The sequence below is a fragment of the Pagrus pagrus genome (genome assembly GCF_965226575.1).
Source record: "Pagrus pagrus genome assembly, chromosome: 6".
Lineage (NCBI taxonomy): Eukaryota > Metazoa > Chordata > Actinopteri > Spariformes > Sparidae > Pagrus > Pagrus pagrus.
The window spans coordinates 14,792,810-14,819,424 of NC_140190.1; the positions used below are offsets into that span (position 1 = coordinate 14,792,810).

At 38.4% G+C, this 26,615-nt stretch overlaps 3 protein-coding genes across 3 annotated transcripts; all 3 read left to right on the forward strand.

The window, feature by feature from the left end:
- Positions 1–836: 836 nt before the first annotated feature.
- Positions 837–5,784, forward strand: LOC311258229 (ras-related protein Rab-8A). Its single transcript, XM_084354365.1, has 8 exons — positions 837–1,022; positions 1,556–1,616; positions 3,097–3,157; positions 3,611–3,688; positions 3,891–3,980; positions 4,097–4,162; positions 4,745–4,795; positions 4,904–5,784. Exons 1-8 carry the CDS (start codon positions 899–901, stop codon positions 4,991–4,993), a joined length of 621 nt encoding a protein of 206 aa, XP_084210491.1. The 5' UTR covers positions 837–898; the 3' UTR covers positions 4,994–5,784.
- Positions 5,785–10,574: 4,790 nt separating this feature from the next.
- hsh2d (hematopoietic SH2 domain containing) lies at positions 10,575–14,898 on the forward strand (the record flags this gene model as incomplete). Its single annotated transcript, XM_084354134.1, has 5 exons — positions 10,575–10,699; positions 12,391–12,480; positions 12,583–12,748; positions 12,973–13,221; positions 14,050–14,898. The coding sequence occupies 5 exons, from the start codon at positions 10,575–10,577 to the stop codon at positions 14,518–14,520; spliced, it is 1,101 nt and encodes a 366-aa protein (XP_084210260.1). The 3' UTR covers positions 14,521–14,898.
- A 3,158-nt stretch (positions 14,899–18,056) lies between these two features.
- Positions 18,057–25,236, forward strand: tax1bp3 (Tax1 (human T-cell leukemia virus type I) binding protein 3). Its single transcript, XM_084354031.1, has 4 exons — positions 18,057–18,277; positions 21,126–21,245; positions 22,732–22,809; positions 23,304–25,236. Exons 1-4 carry the CDS (start codon positions 18,236–18,238, stop codon positions 23,451–23,453), a joined length of 390 nt encoding a protein of 129 aa, XP_084210157.1. The 5' UTR covers positions 18,057–18,235; the 3' UTR covers positions 23,454–25,236.
- Positions 25,237–26,615: the final 1,379 nt, after the last annotated feature.

The window sequence follows — 26,615 nt, forward strand, 5'->3', positions numbered from 1 at the left end:
TGATACATTTGATTGATTGATTGATTGATTGATTGATTGATTGATTATTTCTAAAATGTACATTTCTTTTTAAAGACCAAAAGCAAACAAAAGAGCAGTTCATAAGAAAACAGCCAATTCTAATTACAAGCTCAAAAAGGATTTGGAAGAAGTGTTATTTTATGTAATCCCGACCCCTTTCCATGAATCCAAAACCTTTTTAACTCATAATTATGACTTTTATCACATATTTTGACTTTTTATCTCATAATTATCACCTACCATGGACATTTTCTGATTTTCCTTTTCTTTAACTGGCAGAAATTGGCTTCAATATGACAGAGAACGACTAGGGCTGAACAATATGGGAAAAAAATATTATTGTGATTATATACAGATTGGAATATGAGTCATGATAGTGAGCATGGAAAGTTTTCCATTTCATTGTCACTGGAAAAAAAGTTTTAAATGAAGGTGTGACTTTTGCTGTGTCTTTAACCTGTCTTTATAGTTTCTTTAAACGATATCTGATACCTGTCTGATATTTTTAATGGTGCAAGAATGGTGTCAATCAATAAATTCCCTTTGAACTTACCAAAGTTAAACTTATTTCTGCCTGCTAACTGATGATAGTTAGTTAGATAAGTTATAAGTTGTTGTCACAAACCGACTCAATATTGGTTCGTTTCAGACAACATCCATCTCCACACGATGAACTTTTATTGTTAATCAACAAATGTCCGACTCCGGGTGACTGTCGGCATCAAAACGAGCGCACCTCCCGGGGTCACAGCGGACTTCCGGAGCCACGAGGACAGAGCAGAGTGACAGTTGATTTGACCAAGAGGAAGCTCGCGAGCGGTGACGTCTCTGGCTGCGCACCGGGCGGGATATCCGCAGTAGTAAGCTAACTAATAACATGGCGAAGACTTACGATTACTTGTTTAAACTACTTTTAATCGGCGATTCAGGCGTCGGGAAGACCTGTGTGCTATTCAGATTTTCAGAGGACGCCTTCAACTCAACGTTTATCTCCACTATAGGTGAGTAAAAGTCGTATTATCGGTGTTGTCTGTGCCGAAAAGTGGCATAGGAGCAGCCCATCCCGTCATGCTAATTTGTTGCTAACTTTTCTGGCTAGCATTCATCTTGTGTTGGCTAGTCAGGAAGCAGGTCAACCGGCTCGTAAAAGGGGCTTTTACAGAAACGACACTGATATTTTAACCTGTTTCTATACCAAGAAAGTCCCTCTTAGTGTGCACTTTCAGTTTTGGCACCGTACCCAAGCTGTAACAGCCAGTTAGACATGTATTAGCTAACTGTGACCAGCTGAGCTAACAAGCTACAGAGCTGTCAGTGAGCTAGGTGGCTGTGTCATTTTACATCTGCACTTCGCACTCAGGTTGCCAACATCACAGAAAGTAATGATGAGTTGTCAACTGCTCTGTGCTCCTGAAATCAGTTACTATTACATTACTACTAATGTTACTATGATTGAGATACAGTTTTAGTTTCAGTGTCAGATGATAGATGTGCCTTAAACTTGGTAAATTATGTGACTTTTGTTTTTCTTCAGGTATTGACTTCAAGATCAGAACAATAGAATTAGATGGAAAGAAGATCAAGCTACAGATATGGTAAGGAAGCCATGCTTTCACTTCACAGCACGACAAATGTGGAGTCAGTTTCCTGTTTATTAGGTAACTCACTCAAGCTAATGTGATCTAATGCAGCACTACAAGACAGTTGTATACTCTAGTAGATAAAAGATCGTTCAGATAAATAATCTGGATTATATCTGGTCTTGTTCTTCTGTGGAGTTTTATGATATCTAGTCGTACTAATCAATCATTGATATTAGTCTCTTGTCCTCCCTTGACAACACTTCCAACTTCATGGTTTTCCTTAGTATTTATAATCTAATACATACTCTACCAACTCTTGACTTTATTTTTATTCTTGTTTATTAACCTTTATTTAACCTTAAATTAAACAACGTGAAACAAACAACATAAAACATTTTCAGATAAAATACTTTTTTTCTATTATGTCCTCAGTAAATACTGCAATCGTAAAGGGATGTTTAGGGGATTTTACTGAGTAGTTGTCTTACCAAAACTTAAATGGCCAATATCAACATCTGCTTTTTTTCTGTGCTTTCTATGCAGAGGTAGGTTTTGATTTGTTAAATCTGCATAAAGACTAGAACCAGGGGGAAGCAGAGTGCTGTCAAAGGTGTATGTCAGCACTCTAAACCCAACATGACAACACTGTTTGTTGGTCTTTAACACTTGTTGAAGGAAAATATGAGACGTGTCTAAAAGAGCAATTAGCTTTCGTGCTATGTGTTGAACTACAACAGCTTTGCCCTGTGGCTGCATGAAGCATCTCATTAGTCCTGTCCTGGGTTTCTTCTCAACTAGCTGGTTTTTGCAATTTTCAACAAACCCAGCTCTTGGATGTAATCCTGAGTAGTTTGCAGTATAACAACTCACAGTGAGAAAATAAGACAAGTTAGGGAGATGATTGTGTTTTTGATAAATGTTAATTGTTTCCTCTGGCTTCCAGGCTCTTAGCTTAATTCACTAAGATCAAATTGAGTTTGTTCCTCTTAAAACTAGCTGCCAGCGAGACATTTTAGAGAGGCTCTATGTTACATGTACGTATCAATTTTTTATTGGCCATATGTGAGCAGATTGTAATAGGATGAGAAAAATGAGACCTTCCCGGTCTCTCTCGGTTGCCTATACAAGCCTGTGGACGATTTGTTCAAGTTGTTTAATACTGCTGGACTGTGGATTTCTTTGTGACGGGTTTGGGTTGGAATAGTCCAAAGCATGTGACTCTATGCACGTTCTCGAGTGCCTCGTCTCAAAGCCTCTCTCACTTTGCTAACAGAGAGCAACAGCAGCTAACGTTAGTTTTAGAAATGGTCTCTGCTAACATTTATACCGACCTTCTTCCAGCACAACAGAGAAGTTCCACAGAGCCTTTAAATGAATTTTAATGTGTGAATGTCTCCAAATATTTCAAATGAAAATCTGACAAAGAGCCCTGTATAGATCACTTTGACAATGTTCTGCAAGGCATGTTTTTAATAAAGTGTTTTCTATGTAGGGATACAGCAGGACAGGAGAGGTTCAGGACCATCACAACAGCCTACTACAGAGGAGCCATGGTAAGTTGCATCGACCGCCTTACAGCTCATGCAATAGTATAGATCAGCTCTGGGATTTGAGTGGATGAAGTGGTGGTCATCTCAGGTGTGTTTACTGCAGCATAAGTCTTTAAAACCACACCCAGCATTGTTGTCGTACACACCTGGGAATCAGAGGCGCATTCACTGCATCGTTGTGGTATTTTGTTAGCCTCTCCTTTAGTTCAAGTTTAACTGGATGCCTGTATTTGCATGTATAGTTTCACAAACCTAATTTATTCCTGTTGGTATTCATGCTTTTACTTCAGGGTGTAAAATCTTGTGATCCATTGCTAAGAAATATTGACATGGACACCAGAAAATCCCTTTTGGCACTTCGTCTGTTTGAGACTTCTATGGAGAATTAGTAAGAAATGACTCCATTGTTATTTGGCTACTTGTTTTCTAATGTCTTTCACTCTGTGAACTCTCCAGGGCATCATGTTAGTGTATGACATTACCAATGAGAAGTCCTTCGACAACATCAAGAACTGGATACGGAATATAGAAGAGGTAAAATATTTTCATATCAGTGAATGTGTCTAGCTGTGTGTTCGTTAGCCTCTGCTTGTACAAATATTGTTTTCCACCTGGTTTGTTTTCATTTTTGAGTATTTTATTTTCATATTTATCTTGTACATAGAGGAGTATGCACAACTCAGAACACACTTTGTGCTGATTAATTTCCTTTGTGTTGCCAAACTTCCTTCCACAGCATGCTTCAGCAGATGTGGAAAGGATGGTCCTCGGGAACAAATGTGATGTCAATGACAAGCGACAGGTGTCCAAAGACAGAGGAGAGAAGGTGATGCATTTGACAATAAATTCAGTCAGAACTTGATAAAATAACATAGGAACCTATTGATTATCTTGGGATCATCATGCAGAAGTACTGACACTGACTTTGTCTCCTGCTGTCAGCTGGCGCTGGAGTACGGTATCAAATTCATGGAGACCAGTGCAAAGGCGAACATCAACGTGGAGAATGTGAGTTCACACTTTTTCTGCTATTACTTTTTTCATAGTTGACTGTTTTATTGTTAGAAGAAGTCAACCTTGTTGATACTTTTGACTCTATGAAGTACAGAGAATGTCAATATTCTGTCCATTACAATTCAGTGTAACCATATTGTTTAGTCATTTCTACAGTCGACTCCCTACAGACAAATCTGTACATCTAGAAAAAATCATAGAGCTTAATGGAGTAGTTAAACATTTTGAGACATCCACTTACTCACATTGTTGCAAAGAGTAGGATGAGAAGATTGATACCACGGTCATATCTATTAATTAATTATGACGCTGTGGCTAGAGGACGCTTGGCTTGGCTTAGCTCAATGACTGGGCAGAACCTTGCTTTCTCCTAAGACAACAAAATGCTGCTCCCTGCACCTCTCAAGCTCATCATTTGACATGTTATATCTCATTTGCTTAATCAAAGTTTAAAATCAAAGTGTAAATACACCAGCTCCGTGGTTGCTGAGATAAATTAAACACAAATCAAGCTCTCCAAAATCACTGGTCCCGGTACTGTAATTCATGTTTTGCTTTACATGTTTCTGTCCGCAGGCCTTCTTAACCCTTGCCAGAGACATCAAAGCAAAAATGGACAAGAAGCTGGTAAGAACATAGAAGAGTGCAAACATAATTCGATAAAGTGTGATGTAGTGTGCGTGTCTGTCTTCTGTCATGTTAAAATGTGTTTTCTCCTTTTGTGTGTCTTTGCAGGAGGGCAACAACCCGCAGGGCAGCAGTCAAGGAGTAAAGATTACAGAACAGCCCAAGAAGAGCAGTTTCTTCCGCTGCACGCTTCTGTGAGGAAACAGGAGCTTCGGCATCCACCATCGCCTTAACTGTGTCCCCCACTGGACAGAACTGGACAGAGCACACTCTGATCTCTCTTTTATCCTCCCTCACTCGTCTTCCTTCTTCTCATTCTGATTGTCCTGTGCTTATCTAGTAGGAAAAACAAGAAGTTTTTCGCTTCATTGCTTTACCAGTCTTCCCTCGACACCTGTGAATCTAACCACTGTGGCCTCTTTTACATGCTAAGTCTGATTTTCTTTTATATACTCGCTCATTAGATTGACAGTTTCAACTTGATTCCTTAGATTTTATTGACTTTTAAAGACTGCCTCTAGAAACGATCAAACGTTTACTACTCACAATAATGTCTGTAGCTGGTTTCTTTCACTGTAGCTTGGTGAAGTCTTATTTATTCGATCCTTGTCACCTAAAGCAGCCCAAACTTACAGTTTACTTGTTCAATGGGCTTCCTAATTTTGAATATACTATATCTATTAAATAATGCAACCTATGTATCCAAGGTGATGAGAGTACACTCCCAGCTGATTACTGTTTTTTTACTGACTGGGTGGCCTAGACTTTTATACATCCACACAAGGTAAATGCAACATGTAAATACACATCACTGATTATGATTCCACATATGAAACGGTTGTGCCAGCACATTTTACTCATATCAACATTCGGGTTTACACTTTCTCTGTCCACCTTTTCTACAAGTGTCTTTTTGTTGCTTTCTTCAGCTGAAACATTCCTCTTGTAAACTCTTTGATGTGCAATGTAATGTGTATGTGAGGTCCACGTTTTGTCTATCTTAAAGGGACAGTTCACCCCAAAATCAAAATATGTGTTTTTTGTCTTACCCGTCCTGCTATTTATCCATCTACACTGTTTTGGTGTGAGTTGTTGAGTTTTGTAGATATCAGCTGTAGAAATGTCTGACTTCTCTCAAACATAATGGAACTAGATGACACTCAGCTTGTGGCGCTCGAAGCGAAAAAGAAAAACTTAACAACAGCTCATGACCAGGTTACTCAAGATAATCCACAGATGTTTTTTTTTTTTCCTTTCCTATCACTGTACACAGGGTCCCAGCATCTACTCATGGAAGAGAAGCTTATGCTCTTGACAGAACAAGGATCATTAATGGCATCGTCTGACATTAGCTAGCCAAGTTAGCTAGCCTCTCGTCCATGAGTAGATGCATGCTTCCTTCTCCGCTGTGATACAGAGAGAAAATAGGTCCTCCATGAAACTGCTCACAACAAGGTCTGTGGATTTTCTTGAGTAGCTGCGTCATGATTTCTGGAAAGACGCATCGCTGTCCAGTTTTTCAAATGTATTTTTTTGTTGGCACCACAAGTTGAGTCCCATCTAGTTCCATTATATTCAAGAGAAGGCAGACATCTCTACAGCTGATATCTTCAAAACTAGGCCAATCATACAAAAGCAATGTAGATGGCTAAACAACGGCACTGGTAAGAAGAAAAACGTGTGTTTTTGACTTTTGAGAGAACTTCCCCTTTAAGTATTCACATGGTTTCAGTAAGACTGGGTTCTTAAGAGAGTATGCTTGTTTTAAGGGCACACAGAGATTCCTTTCGTAGTTGCACACCTCATCATTTTAGGTATTGCACTTTCTAGGGATGAGAAAGATGAGGTTGGTGTGAGGTAGACGGTTATTTGATGCACTTCACCTGGTGGACTAGCAATACCTGACTCTAACACCTGGAGGCGACACAGTCACACGGCAGTGGTACAGAAGGTATCACAGCAGTGATGAAATCATTGTTTTATGCATTCATACTTCTTCCAGTTGCCAGATCCAAATGGGGGAACATGCACACAACTGTTTTCTGGGCCTTGGGATCGGGGCTGTGCTGTAGCAGTATTTATGGAGTGAAACAAAAACATAGCACCAAAATGACAAAGTGCCCTTAATTGTTCGTATTGATAATGCACTTTTCCTTTGTTTTTTCTGTTTAAAAAAAAAAAAAAAAAAAATTCTTAACAATTGTTGACTGTGTTTGTTTAAAGTCTTAACTGAGAGAGCAAAGAATATTCATGCACAAGTTTTCCATCTGGGCTTCCTGAAACATCTGAGCACTGAAACCTCGTCTTATCAGTTACATGATGAAAATATACGGAAGGCCTCTGATTAAGAGATGTTTTTCATTCCCACACCCTACATTCCCTTTAATCGATTCTTTTTTTCTCATTTTTTATGCATTTCCATTTCTTTTGATGCTTTTGGGAACCACAGATGCACCCACACCCACCTGGTCTCCCACTTATTCCCTCCCCTCATTCCCTCATTCTGGGTGTGTAGAAAACCTCCGAAAGCTTTGCACATGTGACTTGACGAGCTTTATTTGAGATTGGAAATGTGCAAAAGATCCTTGTTGTTTTATTTTCTGCTGTCACTCGAAATTCAATTGCATTTGCTCAGACATAAGCATAGGAAATTAACTGAAAGCTGATTAAGATCACCTCTGAAGTTTTACAGTGAGAGCAAATTATTTCTAGTGGTGCTGGAGAGTCATTGATTTGAATATGCAATTGCGTAGATGTTAACCTGTGGATTTAAATCATTGTTTTGTTGGACTTGGTGGTTGGACAATTTTGGTTTTACTGACAGATTTTGCCAATTCATGATAAAAATGCAGGTTTTTGGACTTGAGTTTGGCTTAAATTTAGTCTGTTAAATGAGCTCGGTTCCTCCTTTGATCGGAGTCATCTGTAATTTTCACCGATTGTAAATTTGCCAGTTCTTCATTAACATGTTCAGTATTCCCGAGCTAAATTTGGATTTTGTTGCTGATTTCATGGGGGTTAAATTAAATAATTCAGCAATTGTAAATAAGATCTACAATGATTGTACTTCATAAATCGTATTGATCTACGCCTTTTGTAGATATGTGTACTTTTGATGATTTATTAAAAATGAGATTCTTAAGGAAATGTTTAGTCATTTTTTTTCTGCCTTTTTATTTTGGAGAGTCATGTGGACTATTGTTCAACAATAACAGGAAGTTTTATTTTAGCATTTTATGTTCATGTTTTTTTACTTGAAATTGTGATCAGCAAATGTAAACTGGAGAATGTTGAAGTGAATGAATGAATAATTATTTTTCGGTTACATACATCTTGAGAAACAAAGATTATTTCACACAAATTTTCTCAGTCAGTAACCAAAAAAGGAACAGACTGAGCCCAAGGCTTATATTTTTTTAGGCTATCCTATATCAACCAAAGAATAACGCAGAATATTAGCAGACTATTGCTCTAGCATTAGTGATGCTAGAGCAATATGTTTAGATTGTGATTGCTGTCATCTCTCTAATTGCACAAATTCTCCTCATACACTCCCCCTTCCTGCCTTACAGCTGGAGTTGAGGCCACCTACTGTAGATATTTCTTACTGACCTGGCAGAGAGAGGATTTCTGCTGTCTCCTGTGCTTTTGGTTTTTCTCTTCTACTCAGTATACTCACCAGATTAAGTGAAAACTAACATGGTTTACTTGAAGAAGGAGAAACAGGAATTGTTCACTTGAATAGATGGGATTTGAACAAACGTTGGTCATTGGAGTAGAGAAGAGTTTCCACCTCATGGAGAAGGTGGTGGAGTGTGTGTAGGTGGTTTGTGTGTAAATGGGGAAAGGCCCCACCGACATTTTACACTGCATCACTTGTGTTTCGCCCACCATCAGGGAAGTTTATTTTGACATTTTTGAATTACACAATCATCATGTGGGAGGCAAACTTCCCAGTTTGGTTCTTTCCTTTCCCTGAAGTCTCTCTCTGGCATCACCTTTCGACTGAATCAGTGAATTGGAAAGTTAATATGTCACCGACAACAATAACGCCAAAGACCATGAAGTTTATTGTCAAGATAGTTCCTGTCTGTGAGGTTCCTCTCTGACTGGAACAGCAGATGGAAGTCAGAGAGACATTTGCACATGCACACATTTGCCCATATAATTAAACAAATTCTTTCAAAACCCACAAACATTACTTATGTGGCAGTAACATATATTAAATGTGAAAAGAGAAATGTTTCTTACTGATGATAATTGATTGTGAATGTTTGCATCTGTGTGAGTTAGCAGAGCCCCGGTGGAGGCTCCCCCCTCAAAAAAAGCAAAATAAACTTCACAAAGATGGTTGTTGCAGGGCTGTGAGATCTATTGTAGAAAAGTCCATGGTATTGTATGCACTCCTTATAGATGTAAATCCCAGGGGTGACATAACCTTTCCATAGAAATGCATAAAAAATAAGACTTTAAGAAAATGATAAAAAATTCCAAGCAAATAAAAAGTTACATACTGTATTTAAAAGTTTAAAAGTTATGAACAAATCCACAGTACTTCAGGTATTCAGGTAGCTTGTTCCACAGGTGGGGAGCACTGACTTAACCTGTCCCAGATGACCTGAGGGGTCTGGATGCTTACGCTTACGTAAAAGTAATTCAGAAATAAGTTCAAGAATGAGCAAGCCAAATGGTGAGACAGTGCGGTAATGAGTCCAGTAATGCTTATTGCAGCACAGAGGCTGAGATAGCCTCAAACATTTCTCATTAAATGAGTTCAATATAGACGTGGCACTGAAATAACCCTGATTGTTTAGTTGTTAATCTTGAAGAAGAGCAGAGGGCTGAAGCTTCATTCGATACAAAATACAACTCTCATACCTGTAAATGACTATGAAACAGCAGAAGAGGCAGGACTGAAACCTCTCATTGCACCTGAGTTAGCCACTCTCTGATCAATCGAAACCCACCCTTTGACCTTTTTATTGTGCGGATACACCTGCGTCCTCATGATATTCTTATCTATGTTGGCCACATTCCTAATACGCTGTCATTTATGTTCAAAAATGTTTTGTCTCACATTTCCTTCATGAGCTAGCGTTCTTTCTAAATGTGTGTGTGGCTGCTACAGACAACAACGCGAGTTTTGTCTCCTCCCCCACGGGTGTAGTCAGGTGAGTCAGCTCTGCTGTGTCATTTTATCACGGAGCTGCAACTAAGGTGAGTAAACTTACCTGCGAGCTATGTTAACTTTAGTGTGAGTCAGTATCGTTTTTAATCATTTGAGTGATTACACTTTTTAAATAATTAAATGGTATTATAACAGATCCAATAGTGATAGTAGTATAATATCCTGTCTAGGCTACAAGTGTATCATAAACCGTCTTTATTTGATTTATTATGGGGTTTCTCTTTAACCTTTGCGCTGAGGAGTTGTTCTCAGTACATCACAGCGTAAACGTTACCTGGCAATTATTCAGTGAAGAAATGTGTAGTTGAAAGAGGAACAATGAACATGAAAAGGGATACACAAGCAGATTAATGAAGTGTTGTTCTGAGGTATCAAATCACTGGCATTTGAATGTATAATCCTCTAGTTATCCGGAGCACAACAGCCTAAATACATGAATTTGTTTATTGACCGCACATATATCTGTCTGCACTCTATGAAGTATCTGTTATATTAACTCAGTGAGCCATAATGACATATTTGCAGGTCTTTCTGCTCAGTGAGTTTCCCAGCAGACACAACAGAGGATTAAATGAGCTGTTTCCCTTGGTGATGGAGGGGGGTCAGTCGTTACATGGACAGCGCGCTTCATTCGTCTGGTTCACCGAGTCCCAGCTCCAGTCTGTGATCAGGAATGGTGTGGTCCCGGAATGGTTTCATGGCATCATTTCCAGGAAGTAAGTTCATAAAGTCTATCACTGTCTGTTATCTGCAGCCGAGGAGGCATGCAGGAAGGAATGTGGAGAGAAAAATCGTTTGCGATGAAGATATCAGCGATGTGTCCCAGCATGCAGTGATTGTTTTAGTGAAGGATAAAACTGCTCCAGTATAATCATTTATGTTTGGATGCATGTTCTTGACTCTGCTTCATGTATAATATTAATGTCAGGTTAAAAAGTAAATTTTTGGAAATGTAAGACAGTATTTATGTAGCTCCTTTCTAGAGCAAAGTGGTTCCCAATAGCAAACTGAAGACATGAAATACAGCCACAATCTTAATGGGTCAAACATACGAAAAAAGCCTAAACAAAGTCTCAACAAGGGGAAATTTTGAATCCCCAGAATGTCAAATTTTCAGGAAGTAATACAAACTTTTCAGGAAGTTGTTGACAACCAAGTAAACAATAGGATCACATTCTTTCCTCAACATGTTCTCTTTTAGGTGATAGCATGACATCAAATCGCTACATCTAAACAGAGATATCTTCCTCTTCCTCCACATTTAGCAGCCGTGTGTGTCGAGCCATATTGGTCGGAAGCAAGTTGCAAACGATTTTTTCTTGGGCAAGTCAAGTCCCAAGTCAGATCACCATATCCGGTGTTATTAACCAATTTATCTAACCTGTTCAAAAAGTAGGGCAATTAACTGAATTGGTATCATAATTATTGATATTTAGTGAAATAAATGTAATCAAACAAAATACAAATCATTTCATTAAAGCTTATCAATCAAAAATATTCCCTCCTCATCACCTTTAAAACGTGAAATCCAGACTGCCAGAACTAAAAAGAACAACAACAAAAAGACTAAAATGTAATATAATGCACACAGAGAAGTCCAAGTGGAGGCTCAAGTCATTTATTTTCTGTCAAGTCAAGCTGCAAGTCAGTGACGCAAAGCACAACGAGCAAAGCAAACACGCAAAACTAGACCACTGCCACGAGAAATAAGGTGCTAAAACCAGACTAATAACATGTGTTTTTGCACAAACTATGTCTTAAATGATTGAATAACAGGTAGCACTTAAAGATTTCTTCTTCTTCTTCTATTCTCTTTTAACAATAATAATAACTGTTTAATGTGATTTCTATCTGATTCATTTGTATTGTGTTGCCTTCTCATCTTTTATGTTTTATTCTGTTTTTATCTTGTATGTTTTTATTGTATTTTATTGTCAAGTATAGGATTTTTTCATGTTTGGTGTTCTTCTAAACTTCTAATCTTTTATCTACACGTTAAACATTGATTATACATGTTTGCTAATAATACACAATAACCACACATATATCTGTGAAGTAGCCTCTTGACCTGGTGGACTTTGAATTTATGCTTCCTCCTAGCCCAGTGACACAACTTTGTACAATGCATGATACTCTATGTGGATTATTATGGTGTATGTGATTCAGTTTACTTGACACACAGTATTTATCACATATGACGAGAGGATTTTGTAATTTGATGAAAGCTAAGCTGTTTCCTACAAATCTTGATGACAAATTCCCACGCTGACTTTTACTGCCGACTGATTGTAGCTCCACTTCACACAAGCAAAGCTAAAATTACCAGATCATTAACAGATTAAAGTGCATGTGTGAAAGCGTTTTTTTTGTCTAAGTTAATTGTACTGTATGTTTATCATTTGTGCAGGACGTCAGAGGATCTGCTGATGTCCAAACCTCCTGGCTACTTCCTCATCAGAGTCAGTGAGAGCCGGATTGGCTACACCCTCTCATACCGGTGAGTGTTTGCAGGATTAAAAAGAGCTTTATTTCACAGTTTACACTCACACACACTCAGTTCAAAGTCCATCCCTGTTCACTCTTCTTGATATATTCTCAGCGCTGACGACCGCTGCAGACATTTCATGATTGATGCATTAGAGGATGGCCAGTACATTATAGTAGGGGAGAACAGGCGTCACCGGTTCCTGCAGGACCTGGTGGACTTTCATCGAAGGACTCCCATCGAGCCTTTCACTGAAGTGCTGACTGTCGCTTGTGGACAGGTGAGGAAATGTTTTATTGTCTTACCTGCATGCAAATTAACTCTTCAGGACCACATTTTTGCTTTTCGGCATTTACAGTGCACACAGTTAGAGTGAAAACTGAGTCACCATTACGATCCAAAACCACAATATTTGCTTATTGGTTTGCCACCTGCACACCATGCAAACAGAGAACAGTCACAAATTGTCCTGTGTTTCTCTCTCTTTGTCTGAACCAACACAAGGCCTCGAATGACAGGACTGACTATGCAGAACTACTGTTTCCCCAAAGACATCAGAACCGTAACACAAGTCTGCCACCAAACCACTTCCCGCTTCCCAGCGTAAGTCAGCCAGTGTCACCAGAAGATGTCCCACCTGCCCTTCCTTATCGACCAAACAACCTGATGCACTCTGCAGTCCCGTCTCCAAACAGACTCTACCCTAGTTTGGAAGAAGGATATCCACATGTCACCTCACCTATGTCAGCCACGGTAATATTGATCTAGATACTTTCAGGTGCTAAAACTGTTAACTGAACAGAAGATGTTAGTGATGGGCTCTATATGAACGCACACTTTTCTCCCAGATTATGACCAGTGTTTAGTTGTTTCACTTTGATTTCTGTGTTTTTGTTATTAATTTTTTTTCAAGTAGTCTGAAGTGGACGAGTCCCAGCAGGAAAACGTCTACTTTTTTTTTTTTGCCCAAATCACAATTTAGCAATATTTAAAGGAGACCTGTTGTGCTTTTTTGCTTTTTTTCCTTTCCTTCAGTGTGTTATAAATGTTCTTTATAATGTTGAAATTTAAAAAGGTCAAAGTATGCACCAACAGAAGCTCCCCTCTCCCACAGAAAACACTGCTCCTGAAATGCCTCGTCAGTAGTGCTGCCTTTAATTCTGTGACTTTGTGACATGACGCTACATCACCATGTCACACATTTGCATAATTTCTGCCTAGCTGGTAATTTGGCACGTAAGAAATAGTTTAGCACACCTGTTCTGTTGTTGTTAGCGATGCTATGTCAGGCGTGTGTGAGCGGACCAATCAGAGGAGACTGGGTATTCAGGAGAGTGGCCCTTAAAGAGACAGGAGATAAAACAGAGTGTTCTGAGCAGAGGGGGAATACTGTGCTGCAGCACTGGACAGTATGAGAAAACTGATGGGTTTTTTTAACATTAAAGCATGTAAACCTTATTTGCTTGTGATAGAGATATACATAAGATTTGTAGTTCAAGGTCAATTTTTCAGCAGTTCAGAGTCCTTTTATTCTTTAACAAATGTCTGTGCTGCATGTTTCTCCATGTTTATCATCTCCAGCCTGTACCGATGACCAGAACCAAATATAAAGCCGACTACCCTCCATCTGAACGGCCCCCTGAAGTCCCTGCTCGAACCGCTGTTCCTCCACTGAAGCAGAACCAGGCTTGTATCAGAACAGTCTCTGCACCTGAAAGTCCCCCCACACTCACAGCCACTGAACACCCACCCGGCACCAACATCCAGTCTGCAAAGAACCAGGAAGCAAAGCCGTCAGTCGTCACCAACCTGAAGAACCTCAAGAAGAAATTCCATAAAAAGAGAGCCATGTCGCAGGAGCTTATGTACACGGAGATTGATTTGAAGGCGACTGACAGGAGTGGAGACACTGAGAGTGAGTACCAGGAGATCACGGGGGAAGAAACCTTCAGGGGTTCACCGTTTTCCAGCAATTGCACTGATGTGAGACTGACTGATGGAGGGTTACCTCAGGAGTACTTTCCGCCTCCACCTTTTGCTCCAGGCTACTGATACACAACTGCTCCCTTAGAAAATACAGATGGATCAATCAGTGGATTGAGGAATGACTGTAACAAAAATTAATAGTTGTTAAGATGGTGGACTGTGGGCACATCCAAACCAGAGTGGGTGGAGGTGCAGGACAATAGCAGCATCCAAAGGAAACGGAACGATAGTCCACACATTGTAAATGAGTCCTTACAAGCTTTCAATCCTAAACCGGTAAATCTAAAGATAACCAGACCTGCAAGCAAGCATTTAACAGGCCCAAAGTCTGCTGTGGGAGAAGAAAATAATGCCCTGTGGACAAAGCCTGGCTAGCTGTTTCCAATCTTTGCATTAAACTACCCTAACAAGCAGCTGGCAGAAGTGTCATATTTAGCATTTGACTCTCAGCAAATACGTTCATTTCCCTAAATGTTGAACTTTTTCTTTAATATTTTGGTTAGTGTGCAAACTACAGTACCTCTCCCTTTATATAAGTGATTCAAAGCCGCAGATGCTTGAATTGTTTTGTTTAGATCTCAGCTGCCTATAAGTGAGAGCACTTACGTCTGCGCTGTTAAAATATAAAATCATACAAAACTGCTGTCTGCGTGTGTCTTTAATTACTGCCAGTGACGAGAAAATGCTTTATTTTCTATTTATTTCTTTTATTCAACAGAGACAATCCAGATACACACTGTTAAATAAGAATAAGTCATCTACAGGCATCTCATAGAAGCTACCAACAGCTTCTTCTCTGGCTCAGCTTTTAAAAGTAACACGTTTCATATGCCGCTTTGGTTATGTTTAAAGTATGAAAAGGCAGTAGGAGGAAGGTTTGTGCAGCATATGTAAATCACGTTTCATGTTAGCTGCTTTGAATACAGGAGACATACTGTACTGTAGCGTCAGATGCTGATCTGTTATCAGCAATATTACAGGGGAAGCAGGCAGGGGCAGATGAAGGTACTGGTAAAACTTGTTTCACTGGTAAAACCACACGGGTGAATAAAATCCACCTTCATACCGCTTCTGGACACAGAAGTAGCTATTTCCCCAAACATATCATTTCATTTTTACTGTAAACGACTTGTATCCAGACATTGTGATCTCAATAATGTTTAACATTTATGTCTATGACTATAATATCTCTTTACAAAGCATCTGATTTTGTCAGATGACTGAGCTAATAAATCACATTTGGAAAAGGTTCAGGCTGTATTGGTTTCAATTAAAGTTGTTCTGCAGTTCTTTGTTTCATGGGACAACGCCTGTCTGTCTGCAGCTTAAAAGAAGAGATGTATGTGAATTTGACTGTGACAAATCACCACTTTATCCACCCATACTGGGCATTTACATAGTTTCTGTTTCTGCTCTCTGCAGTTCCTCCTGTCCATCCTCCTATTCCTCCTCCCCTGTTTCCCTTCTCACTCTGATCTTTGCATGTATTTGCAATGTACACATAAAGTGCTGGAAATGACCATCTGAATTTCTCTCTGTTTTTATAAGCAGTATTCATGCTTTTATGTATTCAATAATTAGAATTATTGAGTGAACCGGTCAAGGCAGATGACCCGTCACTGTGAGTCCAAGTCTGCCCTGAGTTTTCAGCGTGATAAAAGACAGTTTTTTCTCACCACTGCTGACAAGTGCTTGCTCATGGGGGGAAATGTTGGGTCCAGACCTTCTCCTGTTGAAAAGTGTCAGGAAATGACTTTTGCTGTGAACTGCTGCTTTATAAATAAAATTGACTTGACTTGATTCTTGGGCTATTTCTTATATTTTTGACCATATAAAAACAAGCTTAATCTCAAAAAGTAACTACTAACTTGTCAATGTCAATAGTTGGGATTATACACCAATCAGATAGAACATTTAAACCACCTTCACAATACTGTGCAGGTTCCCCTTGGAGGTGCACTTGGTCCACAACAGTGTTTGGATGGGGTGTGTGTGTCAAGTGGCGTTCAACTTGGATGCCAGGACCCAAGGTTTCGCAGCAGAACTTTGCATTGTAATGAGACGATCATTGTCATTCACATCACCTGTTATTGGTTTTAATGTACTGGCTGATTGGTGTGTGGCGTGTGGTGGTCACATCAGTTCAGAGCTCTCCAGTCCACCAAAAAAACTTGTTTTATTATACACTACCATCTAGTGGCAGCAAACCATGAAATGGGGTGCTCTAAGAGCCTACTAGTGGTATTTAGATCCTTCATGAATTACCACAATGTACAATTCTTATTTAACAGTGTTAACTACATCATGCAAAATTCACAACCTGGTGATATATTTTGTTTTAATATGTAAAGTAACTTGAAACTGTAGATGTTAAAAATTGAAGTGGAGTAAAAAACTTCAACACTTGCCTCGTAAATGTAAAAGAACGACTCAAATAAAGCAAGCTACAAGCACATTAACTTATATTCAAATACACTAAATATCCTTGGTTACTTTCCACCACTGGGTTTTACAATCTCCTACCCAGGCAGAATTACCTCTGAGAATTGTATTAAATCAAAATAGGCGCCCCAATGCTGCCAGAAAAAACGAGCAAATAGATAACCATGTAAGAATGATTTAAAAACACATATTCTATGATCAACTCACCATTTTATGAGTAGTAAAGAAAATGCAAACTCAATATTTTGAATAACTATGTCATACGTTTAAATTGTTGAATATTAGTTCTATTCTTTTAGTATATTTATCTTAATTTAAATTTTTCCTGGTGGTTATTGACTTCCATTCAAACTAATTAAAAAATAAAGAGCTCAGAACTAAAGCCAACCAACCAAAGCTTACCCAATTACCAATGTTGGAAGCTCACATTATATACCCTGGGCTCCCATTGATTATTGCTATCTTCTGTTTTACTACCTCCTTATATCCGTACTTCTGTCAAATTTAAATCATTTTACATTCTGATGTTTTGTTCTGCTAATTATCTTGTGTGGCCCGTCCGTCATCTTCCAGGCCACCATGGTGGAGTGGATCCACACACATATATTTTATACAATCTACCTGTATCAGACATTCTGTCAATGCAACTTGTAAACAGTGATATTGTTGTTCTGTTCTGTTCTGTACACGAGACATCTATTGCACGTCTGTCTGTCCTGGGAGAGGGATCCCTCCTCTGTGGCTCTTCCTGAAGTGTCTCCCATCTATTTTCACCCCCAGTTTTAATTTTTTGGAGAGGGTATGTCTAAAAGATAAGACATAATCCAAAAGGTGCAAGTGCATAAATTGTATCAAAACTAGGTCTGAGTGTAAAATGTGTAACTTGCCCTCTCCATGCTCATACTGCTGCACCTCCTCCTCTTCAAGCCTTCACACGTGTGCTGATATCTCTCGGTGTACTCGCTCATACAGATGGGAAGGACTGTGCAGGATCACTGTTTGCCAGTTCCTTTTAAGGAAAACACCCAGCCTCGTCCCGGGACACAGTCAATGGAGGGTTTGGTTTGTAACGCATGTCTTCACAGAGTCAGTGGGGCTACGGCCAACCGCTAAACACCGCCCCCCCTGGCTACCCCTGGCTGCAAAACGCGCTGAGCTGATAAACTAGCAGGCGAAGTGACGTCATCCTGGCAGCCGTTGGTTTCCATCCATGGGATCAGCCTGCTGATCGAGGAAGTTGTCCCGCTGTCGACACCTCTTTTCTCTGAGACTTGAACAGTTGTTGTGAGTTTCTACGTTTTTTGGGGGTTTTCTTTTGCCTAAACCTCTCAGCGACACCATGTCAATTTACACCCCAGGACAGCCGGTGACTGCAGTTGTGGTAAGTTTGTGAATAGAGCAGTTTCCATTCAACGGGACTCTATTGTTTAGTCTCCGGGTCCGACGTTAACGTAAAACAGCCTCGGCACTAAACTCTGAATCAACTGTTGTTAGTTAGTTAGCTGTGGTGCTCTCACTGGCGTTAGCTAGCTCTTATATTAACTGTAACATTAGTCACTTTCTTTTGTTTAGCTGAAGTGTAGCCGGTGGAAGAAACTGACCTCGTCGGCAGCCACGTAAATCTCCATGTTGAAAAACCAGTCAGAAATGACCAGTTTAACCCAAAAAACCTCCACAAATCCCCGCATGACGAACTGGGACACCGACATGGGACACAAACTAAAGCTATCATTTAGTTGTTAACTTAATGTTAGCTATGGTTGAATGACTCGTCAGCTAACCACTCTTACAGATGGGCGTCACCGTCGGTGTGACTCAGTCTCAACACAAAGTTACAGATTTAAACTACAGCTGGGTTGTATTGTTTTTACGCTGCCTTCAAATGCTGCAGGAATTGTCACTATTGCAGATACAGTTTTATAATAATAAAGTGGTGGATAGATATTTGCTGGGATAGCTGTGATTTTTTTTTTTCCTACCCCAGCCAGGCCAGAGATGCAAAGATGTCACATGTGAAGGGTGGGGAGCGGAGAAGTGTTTAAAAAGCATGGAGGTGAACCTCTCTGTATGTCATAGTCTGGCTCCATTAAAGGGCCACTATGTAGTTTTGGACAAGAAATTCAAACCATAATCGTTATATTTACAATATTAATGAGGTGATAATACAAACTCAAATATTCATCTTCTCCCTATCTGAATAAACAAGCTGTTCTAAGAGGAAAATAAGATCCCCAGGACACTGTTTGAAGCTAGAAAGGTGGCAGGGTTCACCAAATATAAACAAAGTAAAACAGTATGAAATTGTGTTGTCCTTTTAAGGTCAGTTTGTTTATTCTGTTTATTCAGTCATGAAAACAAAGAGTTTGTTTATTTAGTTTGTTAAGGTATAATAAAAAAAAATCAGTCAATGAAGATCTTTCTCTTCTGATTAAAATGTCTTCCCCAAAACTATATAATGCACCTTTAAGTTTGTTTATCATGAATTTTTAACCATATTGACTGTCATGAAGTGATATTCATCACTTTGTGTTTGAGGCAGATACTGAAATTGATGTTCAAGATCAAGATATCAGCCAATATGTTACCATATATCAGTCCATTTTTTATTTTTTTATTTTCTACATAAACACACACCATAAACAACATTTTTCAATAAGGAGCGCTTACATTTAGTCATTGAAGAGTTCTAACAAACATATATGCTGAGTGGGACATTTAAAGTTATAAATTGTAGCATTTCTTGCATTAAAATGTCTTAAAACGACTAGAACTTTGTTATATATTTGTTGAGTGGTGTACTTACATTATCCCAGATGTTTCCAACAATGTTCAAACCAAGAGAAATCCACAAGTTTGCTCAAGGTGACGATGCATTTCATTTGGTGGCCGGTCGCTACTGCAACCAGGTTGACAAACAGGAGTGAAGATTAATCTATTTTGTAATATTTAAAAAAATTTAAAATAATCTCTAATCTCTCACAAAATCCGATGTGACTCCAGGTGTTTATTCCTCCAAAAGGTCTGGGTCTGCACCTGACTCTCCCCTTCTTCTGTTTCGATTGAGAGACCCCTAGCAGAAGATATTATGTATTGTGCATTCAACATATTTCTTTGCTCTTCTCTATTGCAGTTACTTTTTGTCTGAAACTGAAATATCTGCAATAAGTAGATATAATTTAATTGGTTGGACTGTTTCCTCCTGTAAATTTCCTCCTATTAATTCAAATAGGATTTTATCTGCATTACAATGAAACATCTTCCTCTAACAGTCCACATATTAAAAAATTGGCCTATTTTAATGTAAATGAGTGTGCTAATGGTCTCCTGTTTATAGTTTGATGTTTTTGTTTTACCAGTCCGGCCTATTAATCGCTTTTTCTGGGAGAGAGAAATGTGCTGTAATGCCTGCAAGTCCTGACTGACTGATAGACTCTTACTCACTTATATCAAAGATTCAGACATACTTAGACTTCATTGTATCAGCGACAACACTCAGTGAATGTCTGGTTATTCATCACCACACACACAGACAGTCTTTGTGTTGAGGAGTGCTGTGAGGAGTCCTACTGTCAGAGTCATCCATCCATCTGGTTAGTGAGCCTGCAGCTGCTTGTCAGTGTCAAGGGCAGGGCTGCACTAATAAAGTCTCTGTTCCAGCGGGGACTTCAATTATGAGGGGACAGCTTCTAAATCCACCATTTGTTGCACGTTGAAAATTGTCTGTGGTGGATAAATCCGTGCTGTATGCCGTCAGTTCCCTGTTTTCAAATTGATGGCAAGCTGAATGCCACTGAGAGTAGAAATCAAACCTTTGAAACTATACTGTTTCACTTCATTATGGTTTACACACAAGATCTGCAATGTAAGTGAGTGTGCTTGCAGCTCATGTTGCAGTTGATTAATAATAGCTAACACATAAGAGCAAGAACTGGAGTCTCTTTAATCAATGAGAACAGAAATGTACAGGAACTTGTCAGCAACAATGACGTAGAGACAATATTGACACAGTTATGAAGTACTGATAGGCCAGCAGTTCAGATTTCTGAGACATGAGAGCGCTGCCAGTATCCAGTGTCCGCTGTTTTCCTAATCAGGGACTTGTCGGTATATAACAGTTGTTAATTTAAACAAATATTGAATGCATTTGTTGGCAGTGTTTTAAATAGGTTGGGTTTATTCCCTGTGAATATGTATCTGATTTCGTCTTTATTTTTCTTCCTGTGTAACAGCAACGAATTGAGATCCATAAGTTGCGACAGGGAGATAATCTGATCCTGGGCTTCAGCATCGGAGGAGGGATAGACCAGGACCCTGGACAGAACCCCTTCTCTGGGGACAAGACTGACAAAGTAAGTCCCAGTGTGTGTGTGAATCTATCAGGTCTGTATGTAAAACAAATTTAACGTAGTTACGTATTTTATCTAAACAAAATCCTATAATTCTAATAACTTTGAATTTGCGACCCATTGTTGGGTCCACAATTCTAAACAAACAAAGATAATCGAGCAGAATCCATAAAAACGGTAGCAAAGATTATAAATGGTAAAAAGCTGTCCAGTCCTACATACAACCTAAAGTTTCTGAATACTCCTTTCATAGTTTTGTAGTTCACATCAGGCAGAGACAGCAATAAAGTTGATTCTGTGATGTGACCTGTCAGGATCTCCCTGCATTTCAGGGTCTTTTAGTAACACAAAGCTACCAAAGTATTTATGATATCAGTCCCAATCACATCCCTGTTCTGATGAAGCACAGTGGTACTAGAGAAATGCTGTAGGAGTGAGGGGCAGGCCTAAACACATCACCTGCAGCCTCAGGAGGGAACAAACCAGACTTGCTCAATGATGTCATAGGCAGGAATACTGCATGTTTACACAAAGTTGTATCTTACCTGCTGAAAATAAAGTGTGAGCTGAAGAGATGGTAATGAGCCAACAGATTCTGGGCACAGATACCATGTATGGAGAAATGATAACTTTTCTTCAGATTTAGATATTACGCTCTATCTTCTGAGCTTTCTGGCTTCCTTTACATACCCTTCACATGCTTATGAGCATTATTGGAGCTTTCCCACAGAGCTGCTCTTATGTCATTGATACCACTTATCCTTAAAAGAGAAGTGGGCTTCTGTCTTATTTGAACTATTTTAACTATAACTTTATTAGTTATTCTAACTATCTGTTCTGCATAGGGCTGAGAAATTTTTTTTATTTTTTTTTTTTAATCAGTGCTAGCCGATCATTTAAGTCATTCATCAAGCAAACATGTGAAAAATGTGTTGGTTCCAGCGTCTCATGTCTGAGTATTTGCTGTTTTTTGGTGATTGAACAAAACAAGCGAAGTGTGATGGCCGTTTTCACTATTTTCTGATGTTTTTTTTTCTTTTCGACAAAATGATTGTACAAATATTTTAAACAATAAATTAATTGCCATATTTATCAAAAATAATGGTAAGGTGCAGTCCTATTCCTGGAGATATTGTTGGTTTGTGTGCTGGATATTAGAGGCCACCTGTATTACTGTAATCATGAATGTTACTCCTCCGAATAAGATCCCTAGATGCAGCAAAACATCAAGTTATGAATGTATACATGTTTTAATGCCATCTTGCCACCATCATAATTTCTTTGTAATAGTCAGAGGTTACAGAAAAGGCAATTTAAGTGAAGATGATAAAATAAAATTAAAAAACTAATGAAATGAATAGTAATATTCATACAGGAAAAGAATGCATTATACTAGAGTATCTCTTATGTCTTATTTATTTTTTATTTAATTTGTTTGAAGTTTTTACATTGTCTGTATTGGTTATGAATGTGTTTGTGTTGTCTTAAGGGCATCTACGTGACCAGGATAACACCAGGAGGACCAGCACATGAAGCAGGCTTGAGAATGGGAGACAAAATAATGCAGGTGTGTAGTGAAGCTGCGCTTCGGTCAGGATCCACAAGATGGCACCATGAGTACACTAGAGAGTCAGACAGGCGCTGTGCTCACCTTTCTCCTTATTCACCTTACTGCTGTTCAATCAAGTTGGTGTTAGGGCTGCGTGATGTATTGGAATTATATCAATATCATGATATGAGACAAGATATGGTCTTAGATCTTGGATTTTGTTATATTATGATATGGTAGTAGTGTTGTCTTTTCCAATTACCAATTAATAGTCATTTTTGTCGCAATATTGATATTCAGGTATTTGGTCAGTCATATCGCCCAACCCAAGCATTTATGAAGTGCTTTTAAGGAGATTTCAAAATATCGAGATATAGGTCGTGTATCTCAATATAGCCTTAGATTATTATGAAGGGACCATATCACCCAGACCTACTTGGTTTTGACTTAAATTTGTGAAAATGACTCCAGCTTATCTCAGACAAAATCTCAGACTTTCCTTCTTCCCTCAGGTGAACGGCTGGGACATGACCATGGTGACCCACGACCAGGCTCGTAAAACACTAACCAAGAAGAATGAGGACACTGTGCGGCTACTGGTAACCAGAAAGTCACTGGAGGACGCTGTCAAAAATTCTATGGGCAGTTACCCCAGACAGTAACACAGTGACGCTACTTATGACCACAGACTAGTGCAATATTCAAGGACTGAACATTCACATACTGAGACTTCCACATATTCAGATGATGGTGGCCTTTTGAACATTGAACAACTTCAGTGTAAAAATATTAGACAGATCTCGTCAGATTGTTTAATGATTAGGTGACGTTTGCAGATGCCCAAATCTGCTCAACTCGATTCTTACTCTTTCAGTCATTGGACAATGAGACGGTGCTCTTTCTCTCCACAGCCACTCAAACTAATCTCAAAGTTAGCTGCTTAATTTTTCATAAATCTTGGTAGCATATTCACCTGCAGTTTCTAAAATATGTAGCAATCCTGAACGTAATCAAATATATTCAGTCCAAGTCTGTCTTCAAATTAAATCAATTCATTCACAGTCAGAATATGATTTCCACTTTTGCCATCCTGTTGTTTGACCTTTTCACCTGAAGAAAACGTTCCAAATCTCATGTGAGCCTTTTTGACTTTCGTGGAGAAAACACTTGCCAATTTAAAATGTTGATGTATAAAAGGTAATGTTAAGGATTATGAAAGATGAACGGTTTATGTAGATATTCACAATAGCTACTGTTTGCTTGTTTCAATCTTTGAACAACAGTAGACTGAAATTAGTCTTAATTAGAAATCAGGAAGACTTTTCATAAAATAGAGCTTACACATCTGTCTACATCAATTTTAAATAATATAGCACAGTATTCTTAGTATTCATTTCCACTTGGGAAGTATTTGCCAAATGTCCTCAGTCCATCAACAAGAGCAATCCTCATCTTTTTTCGATGTAACATTTATGACATCTTGTTCAAAAACATCTTTGATTCTTTTTGCTTAAGCTGACCAAAGTTGTTCCTGATGGTTTGGATACATCAAGATTGTTCAGTGCTCTTTTTTGTGTCATTAATGATCAGAGTTTAATCTCATTTAAATAAATAAAAACAATGTTTTTCTGTCAGTCCTGTCAAGATTACAGCATCAAATACCAAAGTAAAAGCCAGGCACTGTAAAATGATCAAAATATGTACAGCATTGTTTGTAATCTCTTTTTTATGATGGTACAGTATACTGTACAATGTCTGTACAACAACAAATATGCATGTATTCTCAGTGTTTTAATGCATACTAATGTTTTTCACTAATTATTATTTTACTGATGCATCTCTGTTCTATTTATCTTTCTTTTCATTGATGCCTATTGCATGTGGGAAATTAACATTTCTCTCTCTGTGTCTGCGTAACAAAATGCACATTTTCCTCCAAGTAACATTAATTACAGTATGTCATACAGACAGACCTACTTTTGGATAATGGCTATCATCTTTATCAGTTTGCAAAACGTTGATAATTTGCAGTTTTCATGCAAGTAACCCCATTAGTGTCACACTGGAATCAGCTACTTTCAGATTGTGTCAACCTGGATAATGTTTGAAGATGTTTATTGTCAATGACCAAAAGTCGTAGTCAAGAGTAGAAACTGAGTGAATGTTGGTTGAGAAATAGCAATGTGGAAAACCGCCTTAAATCAATACTTAATACCACTAAGCTTAATGATTTGTTTGTATTTTACAATTTGCCATTCCACTATGGTTTTTGTGACACAACAGTAATTTACTTTACAACATTGCAGAAGAGTGATTTAGTACTAACTATTTTGGCTTTGAAATGTTACAGGACTGACACTGTTATTACAATATTAATCTTATGTCTTTGGGTGATTTTGTTGGCTCTTTTTTTGTTATGTTCGGGGTGTATATCATAATATGTTTTCTGTGTGTTTAAAGGTGCACCATGTAGTGTTGGGGACGAAATTCAAACTTTAATATTTGGATATTTGCAATATTATTGAGGTGATAATACAAACTCAGAAACATTTATTTTTCCCTAGCTGAATAAACAAGCTGTTCTCAGAGGAAAATAAGGTCCCCAGAACACTTTTTAAAGCTAGAAAGGTGTCAGGGTCCGCCAAATATAAACAAAGTAAAACCATATTACTTCGAGGTCAGTTTGTTTATTCAGTCATGAAAACAAATATAGTTTGTTTAGGTGGAAAGAAAAAACAGTCACTCAGATTAAAATTTCCTCCCCAAACTGCATAGTGCACCTTTAACAGGACCATTTGATTTGTATATTATTAACATCTAACCCAATAATGTAAAATTTAAGTTTTCATTCCACAATGAAATATAAGAAAGAGAGGTAAAGATATAGTAACAATACAGTAGGGAGTCAGCATTATGCTGACAGAACAATGAATAAATGTTAAAGGTACAGTCTGCCCAAAAGAAGTTTCATAATGTATTCAAATAAGTCAGAATTTTAAATCTGTGTCGTCAAATTGACACTTTTTTTAAAAAACAAAACATTTTGGAATGAAACTTTTTGATACTTTACAGCACTGGTTCCCAAACCTTTTGACTTATGAGCCTTTAAAATGAAGCTATCTATTTTATGAACCCATTACAGCTCAATCCCAAGAGTGTTTTTTTTTGTTCCTTCTCGGATAATTTCATGTAAAGGCTTTTTGAGGCCTTACAAGGTGGAAAGTATCTAGTATTTTGCAGAAGGACAACAAACATTTAAGAAAAGGCTAAAGCCTGGATTTTGTGCGCATCTTTTCCTACTTCTAAGGTGCACAGAGAAGGTGAAAAACTCCAGCAACACTTCCGCTTCATTATCAGATCAATGACCCTGACGAAGGCCACCATACAAAACCTGTTGGTCTGACAGTAAGTGTCTCTGGAATTTTTACTTCAGAAAAGCCAAACAAACATTTTAATTATATTGGATTTTCCTATTGTCAACAAGGAAAACTCATTTTGCTCAGGTCAATGTACAGCCCAACAAACTTTTTAGGACTCCAAGGGGATGGGGACCACTGCTTTACAGCATTTTGATACAGTGGTACATTTAGAAAAGACAAATCACACTTGCAGTATTTTCTTTTTGAATCATGTCTGTCCACCTCCAGATTTTGTAAACTTTCAGCAGAGCACAGAAGTTTTGCATTTGATTGTATACAGTTTACAATGTGAATGTTTCTCAGTTATAAAATGACCGAAAATGAAATACGACTCTCTCCCATTTATTGATGAAGCAACAATCTATTTTTCACCCCCTCTTCTCCACACTGTAAAGCCTTTTTTTT

What these genes read in the sequence shown, in the direction of transcription:
- LOC311258229 (XM_084354365.1), top strand. Translation starts at nt 899, where the DNA reads ATGGCGAAGACTTACGATTACTTGTTTAAACTACTTTTAATCGGCGAT. An exon ending in AAGATCAAGCTACAGATATG is followed by an intron (nt 1,617 to 3,096) that starts GTAAGGAAGCCA and finishes TTTTCTATGTAG; the next exon opens with GGATACAGCAGGACAGGAGA. An exon ending in GGATACGGAATATAGAAGAG is followed by an intron (nt 3,689 to 3,890) that starts GTAAAATATTTT and finishes TTCCTTCCACAG; the next exon opens with CATGCTTCAGCAGATGTGGA.
- tax1bp3 (XM_084354031.1), top strand. Translation starts at nt 18,236, where the DNA reads ATGTCAATTTACACCCCAGGACAGCCGGTGACTGCAGTTGTG. An exon ending in AGCCGGTGACTGCAGTTGTG is followed by an intron (nt 18,278 to 21,125) that starts GTAAGTTTGTGA and finishes CCTGTGTAACAG; the next exon opens with CAACGAATTGAGATCCATAA. An exon ending in TGGGAGACAAAATAATGCAG is followed by an intron (nt 22,810 to 23,303) that starts GTGTGTAGTGAA and finishes TTCTTCCCTCAG; the next exon opens with GTGAACGGCTGGGACATGAC.